The 14,762-nt window shown below is 45.7% G+C and overlaps 2 protein-coding genes across 12 annotated transcripts; both read right to left on the bottom strand.

Annotated features, from left to right (window-relative positions):
- Window positions 1-166: 166 nt before the first annotated feature.
- Window positions 167-14,331, bottom strand: LOC108036077 (uncharacterized). Of its 11 annotated transcripts, none has more exons than XM_044094434.2 (14): window positions 13,889-14,331; window positions 9,503-9,683; window positions 8,981-9,286; window positions 7,866-7,967; window positions 7,522-7,626; window positions 7,204-7,302; window positions 7,033-7,131; window positions 6,861-6,959; window positions 3,296-6,454; window positions 3,112-3,210; window positions 2,941-3,033; window positions 2,686-2,751; window positions 760-1,222; window positions 167-301 (listed from the first exon to the last, which is right to left on the bottom strand). In XM_044094434.2, exons 2-14 carry the CDS (start codon window positions 9,612-9,614, stop codon window positions 295-297), a joined length of 4,809 nt encoding a protein of 1,602 aa, XP_043950369.1. In that variant the 5' UTR covers window positions 9,615-9,683; window positions 13,889-14,331; the 3' UTR covers window positions 167-294. The 11 variants fall into 11 exon arrangements, with proteins under 11 accessions (XP_043950369.1, XP_043950367.1, XP_043950368.1 ...); XM_044094432.2 differs by lacking the exon at window positions 13,889-14,331 and adding an exon at window positions 9,745-9,946; XM_044094433.2 differs by lacking the exons at window positions 2,686-2,751; window positions 13,889-14,331 and adding an exon at window positions 9,745-9,947.
- On the bottom strand, window positions 1,288-2,677 carry LOC108036076 (uncharacterized). The gene is made up of 3 exons (XM_017112023.2): window positions 2,061-2,677; window positions 1,890-1,993; window positions 1,288-1,828 (listed from the first exon to the last, which is right to left on the bottom strand). Exons 1-3 carry the CDS (start codon window positions 2,128-2,130, stop codon window positions 1,523-1,525), a joined length of 480 nt encoding a protein of 159 aa, XP_016967512.1. The 5' UTR covers window positions 2,131-2,677; the 3' UTR covers window positions 1,288-1,522.
- Window positions 14,332-14,762: the final 431 nt, after the last annotated feature.

The raw sequence follows: 14,762 nt of genomic DNA, 5'->3' as shown, positions 1-14,762 counted from the left end.
AGTTTTAGGGAACATATAAATGTATCCTCGGGCTCCCCCAAACTCACCTTCTCCGGACAGTGGGCTCCGGGTCCGGGCTTCGAGTCCTCGCTGCCCATCTTGTACTTGCCGCGCATCGAGTAGACCGGTGGCTTCGGCTTGACCACCGTGTACTCGCCGTCGTAGTATCCGGGTCCGGGGAAGATCATCACCGGGATCAGCGGGGGCTTCTCGCGACCCGTGATCGTGTAGGCCGGGGCCGAGCGAATCTTGCCCTCCTTGCTGCTGCCCATGACGGTGGGTATCTTGTAGACGTTAGGAGCTGTCAATGGTCGGGAAATCGGTGTAATTCAAGGGTTAAAACAAGGGTTAGTCGGGGGTTAATTCAATGGCTTGTCTCTTGGGCTGGTGTTTGAATGGTTCGGGTTAGTTTCGGGTTGGATTGGGTGATCTTGACATGATGTGCCTGCAAATAAACACACGAAACGGAAACGACGGACACCAAGAATCTGAGAGCTCTACGTTCAGGTAACGCTTGAAAGAGTAAGTGATGGTGATTTTTTAATAAACTACTTAGTTTATCGTATACCAAATTCCCAATGGATATAGATATTCCATGTTTTAAATTTCCTGTTAACATAAGAATTATTATTATTCATACGACTGATATTTGAATAGATTCTGTTTTGAAATATTTTTAAAATATTTTTAGTATCTTATTCATTCTCAAAATCACTTTACTCTTTGAAACGTTGCCCGACCGAAGTGCCTCCGGGTTACCTGATAATCTTCTCCTGCACACTGCTGGCCTCCACAGCGTACTTGACCGTCTGCATCCTCGAGGACTGGCCGCTGGTCACGATGGCGCCATCCGGGCGCACCACCCTCTGGTGGCTCTCGGCCGCCGCCTTGGTGGCACTGGCATCGGACTTACCGCTGGCCACCACCTTCAGGTTGCCGCTCTCCTGCTGCCCGTGGGCCACCTGCTGCACCGTGTAGGCCTCGATCTTGGAGTGCTTCACAGTGCCATTGCTCAGTGGTGCCGGTGGTGCGGACTTAAGCTCTTTGTGGGTGCCATTCACCTGTTTGGTGGTCTGCTTCTCCTGCAGCTCCGGCTGCTCCACTCCATTGATAAAGGTTCTTGTGGTGGTGGTGGTGGTGGTGGTTGTTGTGGTGCTGCTGCCACCAGCATTGTTGGTGGTGTTCTGGGTGGTTGTGGTGGTGCATTCAGCATTGTTGCGTACTGTGAGGGAGTTTTTATTGCAATTTAAAAAATAAATAAAAAACTGAAGAAAAATAACTAGCAAATGAGGCTGTGCAAAGGCGTATAAAAGCACTCCTTATATTACATAACAAGAAGAGCATTTCAAGTGTGTTTGATTTAAACAACATTTATCTTAAGCAAAAAAACTGCTTTGAAACCCATTAAATTCTGCAAATATTTTGATAACTTCTGATATTTTTTGCTGATCTAAAATGGTTAGAATAGATATAATTTTGATTAGTCAGTTGTTTTTGCATTTGTTTCGTTTGGTCCTAAAGTTTATTCTTCATTTGCAGATGCCGCAGTGCCTGATTCTTCTGTTGTTGGTGAGGCTTGGACCTCTTTCGCATCTAAATGTGTTTCATCTGCAGGTGGTGTCGTGGTAGTAGTGGTCGTAGTGGTGGTTCTCCTGGTAATTTCAGGACCCGGTGGATTGACAGGAGCTTCTCCATGACCCCAAGCCACTGTGGAACCAAACTGCCATGGCTTTTTCGGGAGTTGCATAAAGTAGTAACAGTCATCTTTGCATTTCTTTTCCGAGTGGTACTCGTTTCTCTTGTTTACCTTTGTACACTTTGTATACACCTTAAAAAAAGGGAAATCTTCACGGACTATAACTTTGATTTGGAGTTTGGAGTTTGAATACCGGCACACAATCTAAGAGCGTTCGTGAAAAGGTATAATACAATCTAAGAGGTCCCTTACACATCTTCGGCATCGGGTTCTTCACCATGCAGTTGCCATTGCGCGCTGAAAGAACACACCTCTCGAGTGATCCGGTGATCTGATGGGTAAGGATCTTGCTGGTTTAGCTTACACATGTGCCTGCGTCCAAGCGATGGAAGCCAGATAACAGCAAAAATCGTCAGCCATAGTGTTACCTTCATGGTGGTCAACTAAAGAGACTTTTGCCTATCAAAGTTGGTATTCCAATGGCAAAAAATCTAAAATTAATCACGCTTCTTACCATGAAAATTAAAATCAACTCTCAATCGGGTATTATATTACTACCTCCAGAAAATATAACTACCTCCCCATCTTCTTACTTATTTGAGAATAAACGTTCTTAAAGTCAAGAAGAAAGTACTCTCAAGTTGCTTTTTTCCATATAAAAGTACCCTCTTTCTCTCTCGTTTTTCGCGACCAAAAGATTTCGTTATTTTGTTAACGAAAAAAATATAAGAATAAATGTCCTCAATTTGTTTTTAAGAACAAAAGTTCATGATATCAATAAGAAAGAAATTCAGAGTTGGTTTTTTGGAAGGAAGCGATCTTAAATAGAGATAAAAGTTGCGAAGATTTTGAATTTCGAGGCGGTGACTATCACTTAATTGTATTATTTAAAGCTAGAATAGTTTTTCTCTCATTAAGTAAGACACTTGAAACACTCCTGAAATAAGCTAACAATGTCATGATGGATGGGCGATCTTGTGAGCTCTTACCGGGACTGGCCAGGCGGCGTTCGCGTCGTTGGACAATGCGATCCTCGATGTAGACGCCCCTGGGTTCTAGTGATTGGTGGGTATTTACAGAGGTTCGAAACGGATGAGAGCATGGCCAGAACACCAAGGAATGTGTGCGAGCAAAAACATGGAACAGAAGAGAACAACGAACACAAAAACAAATGATACACATCCGGCCGGAGGGTTGCGGAGGGTCCGGCGCCAGAAAAGCGGAAGTGGGTGGGTGTCACCTACCTGGAAGCGAGGCAGTTGGCACTGTCTTCAGGCCAAAACTGTAGGCTGGCGAGCTGTCCAGCTTGCACTGCTCGGGATGATAGTGACCGGGGGCTAAGAGGGACGGGGAAACATGCAATACACAACAGCAACATGCAACACATGGACAGTCCAGGGGAAGCCACTATTTACCTGGGGCATCGGTGGTCACGCGGATGTCCGACTTGGTGCCAAAGCTGTAGGCGGGTGTGGAGTGCAGTGGGTGCTTCTCCGGCTCATAGGCGGAGGGTGCTGCGAATGGTACTGATGCTCGTTAGGAGGGGTCACTAATCTTGTGCTGCAGTTCCTCAGCGGGGGAAGAGATCTGACAACTTGCCTGGTGTGTCCGAGATGCGCTCCCTTCCCAGGCGCATGCCGAAGGTGAACGCCGGCGTGTGGTCCACCTGGCACTTCTCCGGATGGTAGTCGCAGGGAGCCGGCGTCTGGCTCACGGGCTCGGCGGCTGGACGACCTGCAATTGTGTAGGCGGGTGTATGGTCGAGGCGAACTCTCTCGGGGGCGTAGTCGCATGGCGCGGGATGAAGGTGCTCCGTTTTGGGGTCATGTTTGCCGCCAAAGCTGAATGCGGGTGCTCGGTCCAGTCGCACCTTCTCGGGGCTGTAGTCTCCGGGTGCCGGGGATTCGCTGAGGGTTCGCAGCTCATGTCTGGCGGCGAAGGTGAATGCCGGATTGAAATCCTGCCTGACCTTCTCCGGGAAGTAGTCTCCGGGTGCGGGCGTTTCACTGGGCTTCTGCAGGTCGTGGCGACCGGCGAAGGAGAAGGCGGGCACATGATCTTGTCTAACCTTCTCAGGGTGGTAGTCCCCAGGTGCCGGAGTGTCATTCGTAACCCTAGGATCATGCTTTCCCGCCATGGTAAAGGCGGGATTGTGGTCCTGCCTGACTTTCTCAGGGGAGTAGGCTCCCGGGGCGGGGGTCTCACTCGGTCTATGGAGATCATGACGACCGGCGAAGGAGAAGGCAGGGTTGTGATCTTGCCTAACCTTTTCTGGGTGATAATCACCGGGAGCTGGTGTATGGTTCTCCACTTTCGGATCGTTCTTACTACCGAAGCTGTAAGCTGGAGTGTAATCCAAGCGAACCTTCTCGGGGCAGTAATCTCCAGGAGCTGGAGTGCCGTTTGTTAGCTTTTCGATATGCTTGCCAGCCATCGAGAAAGCAGGGTTATGATCCTGCCTAGTTTTCTCGGGGTAGTAGGCCCCCGGAGCAGGAGTATCACTGGCCTTTTGAAGATCATGACGCCCGGCGAAGGAAAAGGCAGGGTTGTGATCTTGCCTTACCTTCTCAGGATGATAATCACCTGGAGCTGGGGTATTGTTTTCTATTTTAGGATCGTTTTTGCCACCAAAAGTGTAGGCAGGTGTGTGATCTAACCGGACTTTCTCTGGAGAGTAGTCACCAGGAGCTGGTGTTCCATTTGTGAGCTTTTCAATATGTCTTCCAGCTATCGAGAAAGCAGGGTTGTGATCCTGACGAATTTTCTCGGGGGAATAGGCACCAGGGGCGGGAGTATCACTTGGCTTCTGAAGGTCATAACGACCAGCAAAGGAGAAGGCGGGATTGTGGTCCTGCCTTACCTTCTCAGGATGATAATCCCCTGGAGCTGGGGTATTGTTCTCTACCTTTGGATCGTTTTTACCACCAAAAGTATAGGCAGGCGTGTGATCTAAACGAACTTTCTCTGGGGAGTAATCTCCAGGAGCTGGAGTTCCATTCGTGATCTTTTCGATGTGTTTGCCAGCCATGGAATAGGCTGGGTTGTGATCCTGGCGAACTTTCTCGGGGGAATAGGCTCCAGGGGCTGGAGTATCACTGGGCTTCTGAAGATCATGTCGCCCGGCGAAGGAAAAAGCTGGGTTGTGATCTAGTCGAACTTTTTCAGGATGATAATCACCTGGAGCTGGAGTATTGTTTTCAATTTTGGGATCATTTTTCCCAGCAAACGTATAGGAGGGCGTATGATCTAGACGGCATTTTTCGGGACTGTAGTCACCAGGGGCAGGAGTGTTATTAGAGACCTTAGGATCATGTTTGCCGGCCATCGAGAAGGCAGGGTTATGATCTTGTCGGACTTTTTCTGGAGAATAGGCTCCAGGAGCGGGTGTTTCGCTGGGTTTGTGGAGATCATGACGGCCAGCGAAGGAAAAGGCTGGATTGTGATCTTGCCTAACTTTCTCGGGATGATAATCACCTGGAGCTGGGGTATTGTTTTCTATTTTAGGATCGTTTTTGCCACCAAAAGTGTAGGCAGGTGTGTGATCTAACCGGACTTTCTCTGGAGAGTAGTCACCAGGAGCTGGTGTTCCATTTGCGAGCTTTTCAATATGTCTTCCAGCTATCGAGAAAGCAGGATTGTGATCCTGACGAACTTTCTCGGGGGAATAGGCACCGGGGGCAGGAGTATCACTTGGCTTCTGAAGGTCATAACGACCGGCAAAGGAGAAGGCGGGATTGTGGTCCTGCCTTACCTTCTCAGGATGATAATCTCCTGGAGCGGGCGTATTGTTCTCCACTTTCTTACTTCCAAAACTATAAGCAGGTGTGTGATCTAATCTAACCTTTTCGGGACTGTAATCTCCAGGAGCTGGAGTTCCATTTGTGAGCTTTTCGATATGCTTGCCAGCCATTGAAAAGGCAGGATTGTGATCTTGGCGAACTTTCTCCGGAGAGTAAGCTCCTGGAGCAGGAGTCTCGCTGGGTTTGTGGAGGTCATGGCGGCCAGCGAAGGAATAAGCAGGGTTATGATCCTGCCTGACCTTTTCGGGGTGATAGTCCCCTGGGGCTGGGGTGTGGTTTTCTACCTTCGGATCGCTCTTCACCCCAAAACTAAAGGCGGGAGTGTGATCTAACCGAACCTTCTCGGGACAGTAGTCGCCTGGAGCTGGGGTCTCGCTCGTGATCTTTTGACTGTGCTTCCCAGCCATGGTGAAAGCAGGGTTGTGATCTAGGCGCACTTTCTCTGGGGAATAGGCACCCGGGGCGGGGGTTTCACTGGGCTTGTGGAGATCGTGTCGCCCGGCAAAGGAGTAGGCGGGATTGTGATCATGGCGGACCTTTTCCGTGTCATAGGCGCCTGGTGCTGGTGTGTCGCTGGTCTTGTGCAAGTCGTGGCGACCGGCGAATGAGAAAGCGGGAGTGTGATCGTGCCGGACTTTTTCGGGGCAGTAGTCGCCCGGTGCCGGAGTGGAGCTCTCGAGGCGCTGCTCGTGCTTACCGCCGAAGGTGAAGGCCGGCGTGCGGTCGTTGCGGTACTTCTCCGGGGCATACGAACCGGGCGCCGGGGTCTCGCTGACGCACCTCGTCTCGGGGCGGCCGGAGAGGGTGAAGGCGGGCGTGTGGTCCAGCCGCACCTTCTCGGGATTGTAGGTGCCGGGTGCGGGCGTGTCGCTGGACTTGGCGAGGTCCACGCGGTGGCCGAAGCTGAAGGCAGGCGTCCTGCTCAGCACGCACTTCTCGGGTTCGTATGCTCCGGGGGCTGCAAGAGAGTGGTGGAGGTGGGAGAGTTGAAGGTGGTGTGGTACGTACTCTTAATCTACTTATAAAGTCTATAAGCATGAACTACAAATAACATTCTTAAAGATTGATTGATTGTATCTTCACCTGCTACAATGGCTTAACTTAGAATCTTATATTAAATGTTTTAAAATAAAAAGAAAACAAAAATAAAATCAATATACCAAACTTCGAACTTAGTGAAATAAATAGATACTTTAAACCTTCAAATATCTATGGTTTATTATAAAAAGTTGAAATAAGTCAATTGGAAATGATTGTAGTAAGAAACTAATCATACAACTTATCAGCTCAGATATCATTCGGGCAAAGTATTCATTTCTTATAACATGCTTGATAGGTATCATCAAAACCTGCTTGTAACTCACCTGGTGTACAATCGACAACGTCTTGGGAGGCCTTTCCTGTGATTGAGTAAGCGGGTGTGGAGTGTAGTCTCGATTTTTCGGGGCTGTAGGCACCGGGTGCTGGTAAAAACAGATAAGTACGTGTGTTCTTAAAGCCAATTAACTACTTTTCTACAGGCCCAACTATCCTCACCTGGAGTGTCGCTGACCTGAGAGTGTTTGGTTTTCAGGCCGAAGCTGTAGGCGGGAATGTGTTCTTGGACAACCTGCTCGGGTTTGTAGGTGCCCGGGGCTGGTAAAAGTGCCAAATTGTAAAAGCATAAAGCAACTATCAACTATTATCTTTAGGGGTACCATTACCCACCTGGCGTATAGTCTGGTCTCTGTTCGAGGTGCTTGATGCCGAAACTGAACTCCGGCGTCTTGCTGAGCTTCACCTTTTCGGGGCAATAGGCGCCAGGAGCTGCGGATGGGACAGATATAAGAATTAGGTCTCCAGGGGCTTTGGGGAGTCAGAATTTCAAGACGGGAAGCGCAACAATTCTATAGATACTGTCCAATTGGGTTGGCTTGAGCCTGAGCTTGGTGCCTCGATTGGGGATAGCAAACGGTTACGGTTAAAGATACAATTACAATTACGGATATAGTTACTGGGGGGAGGGTAGTTTTACTGGAATATTACCTGGTGTGCCCTGATCGTGTTCGATTTTAGTTCGTCTACCGAAAGTGTAGCGTGGCGCATTCTTTTTTGATTGCGTGACCTTTTCAGGGCAATAGCTATTCGGAGCTGTTAGTGTTAATAAAACATAAAAATTGGTACGGCCATTGTTTAGTCTACTCGAATCAGAGCTAGAGGTCTACACTAGGTGATCTACGACTAAGTGGTTCGGTGGGTGATAGATACGCACTATTAGTTCGGGAATTAGTGATGAGGTGGCATTGAATTGGGCTAGTTATTACACGAGATATTAGAGAGCGGAGCTAGACCAACACCAACAGACAGTGGCAGACAGTTAGTTGGGTTACCTGGATTGTTAACAAAGTACACGTTAACCTTAATGCGAAAGGAGTATCGTGGGGCTCGCCGCTTGACGACATCAAGGGGTACCACTCGATAATGGTTGGGACCTGAGGCTCGATTTTGCCAGGGCAATCATTCAATAAAAGAGAAAAACGTTTCAAATTAAAATCAAATCAGGCAACAAAATACCACATACAAAATTACTGAAACACTAAAGTAACACATATACAAAGAACACTGTGTATTAGGGAAATGCTAAAACAAATAGGGGAAAGAGCAGCTGGGAATTTAAATAAAACTAATCACAAATTATAATATTTATGACAAACTAAAAACCAGATGTTCCATTTCCTTTTAATTAAAATTCTGCCTTTGGAAGTCTTTAAACAATTAACTTGTATGATTCACTTTGAGTCAAGATCAAAAACAAAGTGGGCGTTAAACAAAGACATCGCCAAAAACCCCTACGTCATTTTCGATCTATATTAGGAAACTCAAGAAAGTTAAGAGATGCAGATAAAAATAAATCAAAAATCTTTTTCAGACAAAGACAAAGAAGCCTCCAAAAGTAGTGCTAGACCTTTCTAGACATGTTTTAACCAAAAAGGCTTAAACCCATAAATACAATTGGTATAACTTTAAATACTTCAGATAATAGTTTACTATTAGGATCTCAAAGATAAAATCAAATAAGCAAAAAGACATTCACGCACATTACAGAGTGTCATAACTACAATCGTTTCTAGAGGATATCCAAAGATACAAAGATACAGGATAAGAAGAAGGGCCAAAGTATCTACAACTACACTAGCTACTGAGATAGAGATAGAAAGTGGGAGAAAGTGGAGGGAAGAAAGGGGGCGTTAGCAACTTACGCGCTGCTGGCAGCAAGGTACGACTGGCATGGGTTCGGATTAGTTAATGAGCTCGCTTCTATATACAATGAGGCTCCATGATTGATTGATGATTTCCTTGATCCGCGCATGCAACACCAATAGCAGCCCGAAACACACACCGAATTCAACGCCAAATTCAAATTCAACTTCAAATTCAAATCCAACTCCAAAATCCAAGTCCAAAACACCATTCAAACACCAGGAGGAAAAGGTCTGAGACTCACCTGGAATCTGGAAGGTCTTCAGGGCGGCCGGTCGTTGGCCAAAGGTGTACTTGGGCGTGGCATCGATCACGGCCTTGGCAGCCGGCACCACGTCGTACTCGCCGGGTCCGGGGTTCGAGAAGCGAGTGAGTTCCTTGGGGCGACTCTGGAGGGTGGCTGCTCGGGGATAGTCCCGCCCCTTCGCCCGCATACCTGTCACATTGTACTGCGCCGGACCAGGGCCAGACGTGGTGTACTTCCCGCCCAGCTTGTGACCAAAGGAGTACGAGGGAGCGGCCTTCTTCTTCGAGTCCGGAACTTTGCTACCTACAGAGAATTTTCGATACTTCAGTACTACCTTCCGGTCCTTTATCAAAACTTGTAGTAATATTCTATATATTATATGATGATATTATATGTTAAGATATGATGTGATAAGTTATTGTATAAATATAAATTGTCTTTGCTTTTGATCAATAGTTATGATCACTAAACCATTTTGTTAATATATTCTGATTACTTGTAATAGAACTTCAGACTTACCGATCAGCGTCGGAAGCTGGACAGTGGCTGGACCTGGATTGGTGGTTTCGGCTGCAATCCTTCCGATGCGGACCGTTGGAGTCCAAGGACGCTGCTCCACATTGCCGCCCATGTTTATTGGACGAATCTTGCGGACGCGGGCGCAGGGTCCCTGATCCTTGTTCTTTTCCGCAAAGTATACCTAGTAAGAGAGAAATCCTATGAGTTTATCAACTCTTCACCTCTTTTTTAAGTAAAACCACCTGGTTCATCTTGCTGTCTGAAGTTTAAAATGTGTTAGGATTGAGGATCTTACTCCCCTTCAATATAAACTCGAATTTTTCTCAACTCCCCCAGCGATGACGTTTACACATGTGAGTGGGCGATAGGCTTCTATCCTATACTGAAATCCATAGTTCGACCCCTAAATTTGGGTAACCTAATAATCCAAATTCCGCCCTACTCCAAGCTGCCAGTCGATGACACAAAAATCAATCGTCTGGGTGTTGTTTCGAATTTTCTGGGCCAATTCCGTGGGGCGGCTACTGGCTGGGCGTGTGGGCTCACTTATATAGTACATACCCATGAAAGAAAGTCGCGGCGGGCGGGCTAGAGGAGGGGGCGTGTCGTGTGGCGGCTGTCACTCTGTTTTGCGCTGCAGTGGCTGTTGCTCAGCAGTATTTGTTGCAGGTTGTTTCATTCGTGCCGCGGATTTGTTGCGCCGCGTGAAAGACAAACAATGGCAATAACTTTGCGGTAGGCTCGTCAGTCTGAGTTGGCAGTGGCAGGGGTTGAAAGCGCTTTTCAGGGGTTTGTTTGACAAATATAAACATAGGGAACTGTAATTTTATTTAATAATATTATGATATATGTACAACTATCTGTATTTGTATATGTATCTGTCGGATACTACCTGTTCAGAAAGAGAAAAAAGTGAAATACTTCCATGGAAATCTTGATGATACATTTGCTCACTCATAACAAAAAAAATAATAAAAAAGTTTCCAGTGAAGACCTGCTTGTGTATAATAAATATTTTAATGAGAACCCCCCTCAACAGCATTTCTATTCCGAAAACCGGCTGCCCTGGGAGACGACCTTCTTTTCACAGCTCGGCGCACGGAACCCAAAGTGTTGGGCATCGACAGGCGGGCAGACCCATTGGAAAACAGACGGTGCCGCCTGGTATCAGGAGCTACGAACCATCTGGGAGGGTAATCAATACGGGGCTGGATACGGAAAGGAGGCTCTCTGAGATTTCGGGGGCTCCCCTGGTCCAATACAGGGTGCCCGGTCAACAAGGTTGCGCCCCCAATCGAAACGGAACGAAGTATGCTAAGTGCTAATGCTGCCCATTTTGTGGGGCATGTAAGCCAACAAAACGATTACTTTTAATGACTTATGGCCGACAATTGCATGACGGACAAGGAAGGAAACCCCCCACAACTGAAACTAAAACCTAAACCGAAACAAAAACAAACTCGAACGCAAGCTCGCCAAAGAAAAGCGAAGCGTGCCACTTCTTTTGGCCGTGAAAATTCGCCAGGCTGTGTAAATAATTACAACTATGCTAGGGGGCGTGGCCTGGCTGTTAACAGGGCCAATAAAGCCGTCGCCCTGCTGCCAAGAAGGAGCTTTGCCTGCCGCACTTGTTACTTGCCACTTTCGACTCCTGACCTCGCATGCAATTCAAAAATGAGGGGGAAACGCAAAAACATTGTTCTGTTCGCAAGGCAGTCATCAGCCGGTCTTATATGGCAACTCTTACATCACCATCATGAGGTTGGAAAGCCCACACACCGAACCCCATGTTCAATTGCTGTTCGAGGCCAAGATCAGCCAAGAAAACTGAAAATCCGACGGATGAATCACAGCCGGCAGCTGAGCCAACAGAAGTCAGACATCTGTCAGACAATGGTTCTTGGGACCTCGACTACCCACAGATAGTTGCATTGAAAACGATTACTTTAAATAGGCAGAATGGTTCCGAAATAAAGATCAATATGCTGCAGACTTTTATGGTAAAGAGGAAAATGTCTTGGTAATATATGGCAAAAATAGAAAACTTTATTTTAGAACACATTAATTTATAATTAAAATAATAATAAAATAAGAATAACACAAACGGATTTATTAGATTTTTCATTCATAGCTTTGAGAACCATCTTTATTTTTAGGATTGGTTACACCAATGTTTTCCAAATCATGACTTTTCAATGTATGGCTAATAATATTTCATGCAGAGCTGTTGCAGTTCCTTTTTTTTAATAAATGTATCTTTTCCAATACCAAGACTTTCTTTACATCATCATTTCCTCATTCTATTGTAACATCATCATATTATATTTTTAAAATTGATTGATTTTTTCCAAGTGCATTTAAAATTGAGTAAACTTTGGGGCGCCCGGCTAAGAGGTCGCAATCTATCAAGCTAATAGAGCCTTAGCTCATGCAATAAATTAGCATGCGGCGATCAGATTTTAGTAATCAAATTATAGATGGTGATGCTCGATAATTTATGCCCGGGGGTCAGCGTGAAAACCGGCTGTAGAGCAAAGTATCAACACCCACACGCACTTGACTTTCAATCTCCATCTTACTCTCCATAAATTAGTAATTGCACTTTTATTATAAACAAACCATGGCTCTCATGATTTGTTACAGAGACACTTGCCATTTTTCAGCATTATCTCTGCGACCTTCAGTGATACTGTGATTTGTTCGTGGTTCATGATTTTTATTTGATTTAAATTGATATTCACACAATTGACCCGACTGTGGACCCGTGACGACAACAACAAGTTTAGCACACGACAGCTTTTATTTGTGATATCAACTTCAAAAATATAAATAGACACGCAACACCCAGATGATATGAAGAGGGAGTACCCTGTTTTTGCATAATATTTTTTTGTAATAACAATAATTTCGAAATAACATAGGTAATAGGTAATATTTGCAAAATATATTTTAAAATAATAATAAATAATACCTACAGAAAAGGCTCTTTCGATTTGTCTTTTCTTTCATAAGAAATTCAATGAAACAACCTTATAAAGGTGATACTCCCCTGCCTACCCTACGCGGGGTATCGCTATCTGACATGATCAGCAATCGCTCACTGAAAACGTTTTTATTTTCTTTTGACTTCATTTCACGCTCTCCAAATGGCGAATTAAATATGAGCTCATTCCCAAAATTTAGACAATTTCCAGCCGTCCATCTCAGGGGCTTTTACGCCCAAATACGGCGGCAGTCGTTTCCTTTAGCCCACATTGCGATCGCTCCGAAAAAGCCAGTTCGGAATTGGGTTTCCAGACGGCGGAGCGACCCACGCAGAGCCGCAAACTCCATGACTCCGCGATCTCTACTGTGTTCTACCATATATACAGCCAAATTCGTGTGCTGTCTCAATTAACTATGGACTTTTTCGCCTTAGACAGTGGCGGTGTGTATAGGTTTAATTAACAGCCAACAAGTGAACAGCCGGCAAAAGGCCAAAAAATCAAAAACAAAACATGAGAATCGCAGCCAAAACATTTACGAACCGAACTGAACTCTGAAGTCTGATAGAGCTCGAAGACCCACTGACGTCAGCTGTGTGAACTAGTTTGCGATCTCCAAATCTAATTAAGTTGCTCAACATTCTCGTTGTTCTGCAGCGAACGTGTTCTGGCTGTTAAAAAGCCAAGAGAAAGCTGGGAAATGAGGCGGGAAAATTGGCAAACCTTCTCCGAACAACTGGTACACGGTGCTCAAGACTTGGCTCTCGGAAGATTGCCAAATGGCTTGTAATAATGACGACAAGTCTTTGTGGCAGCTTTAATGGGACACTTCCGCTTAAAGCTAAGACCTGAGATCGCGGCTCTGCATATCGAGATACATAAATACCTGTTGGATCATTTTATAAATATTTATTTAGCGATTACTGCATTTCCCAGGCCCCTTTTCCCTCTAACCCCTTCTTTATTTTGCTATTTTTCGTGTGTGGTTAACGCTTTTTTGTGTTGTGCCTGCCATAATCAGTGACTTTGAAAAATGAGCTGAGGCGACCCGTCGACCGGTTATTAGAGCTGATGTCATGGGTGTTTTTGGGGGGTACGAGTACCAGGCAGACACAAAGGTATCAGACTTCGGCAGGAAGTGCGGAAGGGCCACATCTATGCCAACAAGTGACATCAATACGAGAGTGTCTCATTGACTAAACAATGGGAGGAGCACTGCGGACTTGGGGGCGGAACAGCTGACTGGGGGCTTAGCTCTAACCCCTGGGCACAGCCCTATGCCACCGGGAAATGCCAATAGTCAGACAGTCAATGAACTTTTGGGTCGGGTCAGCACGCAATCCACTGCTGCTTGGGGGCTCCCCAGACGCCTGGTTAACGCCTACTCCAGTTTTATCCTTACCGTAGGCTAGTTTTCCGATTGGCAGTATCTCGTCCTGCTTCCGCTCGATCGTTTGGTTTCCGCAACTTTCTTTTGCACTCTAAAAAACTTCACCTTATCGCGGCTTCAGTAACTTCTGTTACTCAAAGTCCTTTCTAGGATCTCTTGTGATTTTCGGGGGCTTTTCAAAACATCTGTTCACCGGACAAGATATCGTTAGTTTCGTTGCTATTGTAGTTGGTTTCGTGGCTGATTTATTATTTCGTTGATTCGTTCGTTGATTGGGTTCAAGTGACAGCTGCTTTGAGTGTCGGCCTGTGGCTCGCGTTTGATGTCTCGTGGAACTTTGGGTTTTCAAAACAAATAACACTTGGCTGGTTTACTTTTGACGGTTGGCCGCCGTAAGCTGGGATTATTTGTGGTGAGAGGGGAGCTAGAACCGCACTCGAGGGCTGTCGAACAGAAACTGAGGCACCAAGTCTCTAGCGCTCGCTTTTCGTTTCAAATCCACGACGTAACGACTCCAAGACGTAACGTAGCTTTTGCAGTGGACTTAACAGGGGAACGTAAGAGCTTACATCAGGTTTCTCTGCTAACTTTCTGAAGATTATGTTACTTAAATTTCATTGTATCTTGTATCTTTGTATCATTAAACTGATGTCATGTACCAAATCTTTATCATAGCATAAAATACTTTCTTCCAATTTTATAATGAGAGCATTACAATATTTTTAAACATTTTAAGTTTTTATAAATTAAAATATAAAATAAAAAATAAAATAAATACAAAAAATCAATCTCGAACTTTTAATGTTATTCCATATACTAGATTTTCGGTTTGAATAAGAAAATTCTGGGAGTGTCAACAGTATAATTTCCCCACCCAAATAAATCT

The sequence above is a fragment of the Drosophila biarmipes genome, chromosome 2L, assembly GCF_025231255.1.
Source record: "Drosophila biarmipes strain raj3 chromosome 2L, RU_DBia_V1.1, whole genome shotgun sequence".
Taxonomy (NCBI): Eukaryota; Metazoa; Arthropoda; class Insecta; order Diptera; family Drosophilidae; genus Drosophila; species Drosophila biarmipes.
Note: the sequence above shows the minus strand (reverse complement) of the source record. Positions and strands in the feature narration are given on the sequence as shown.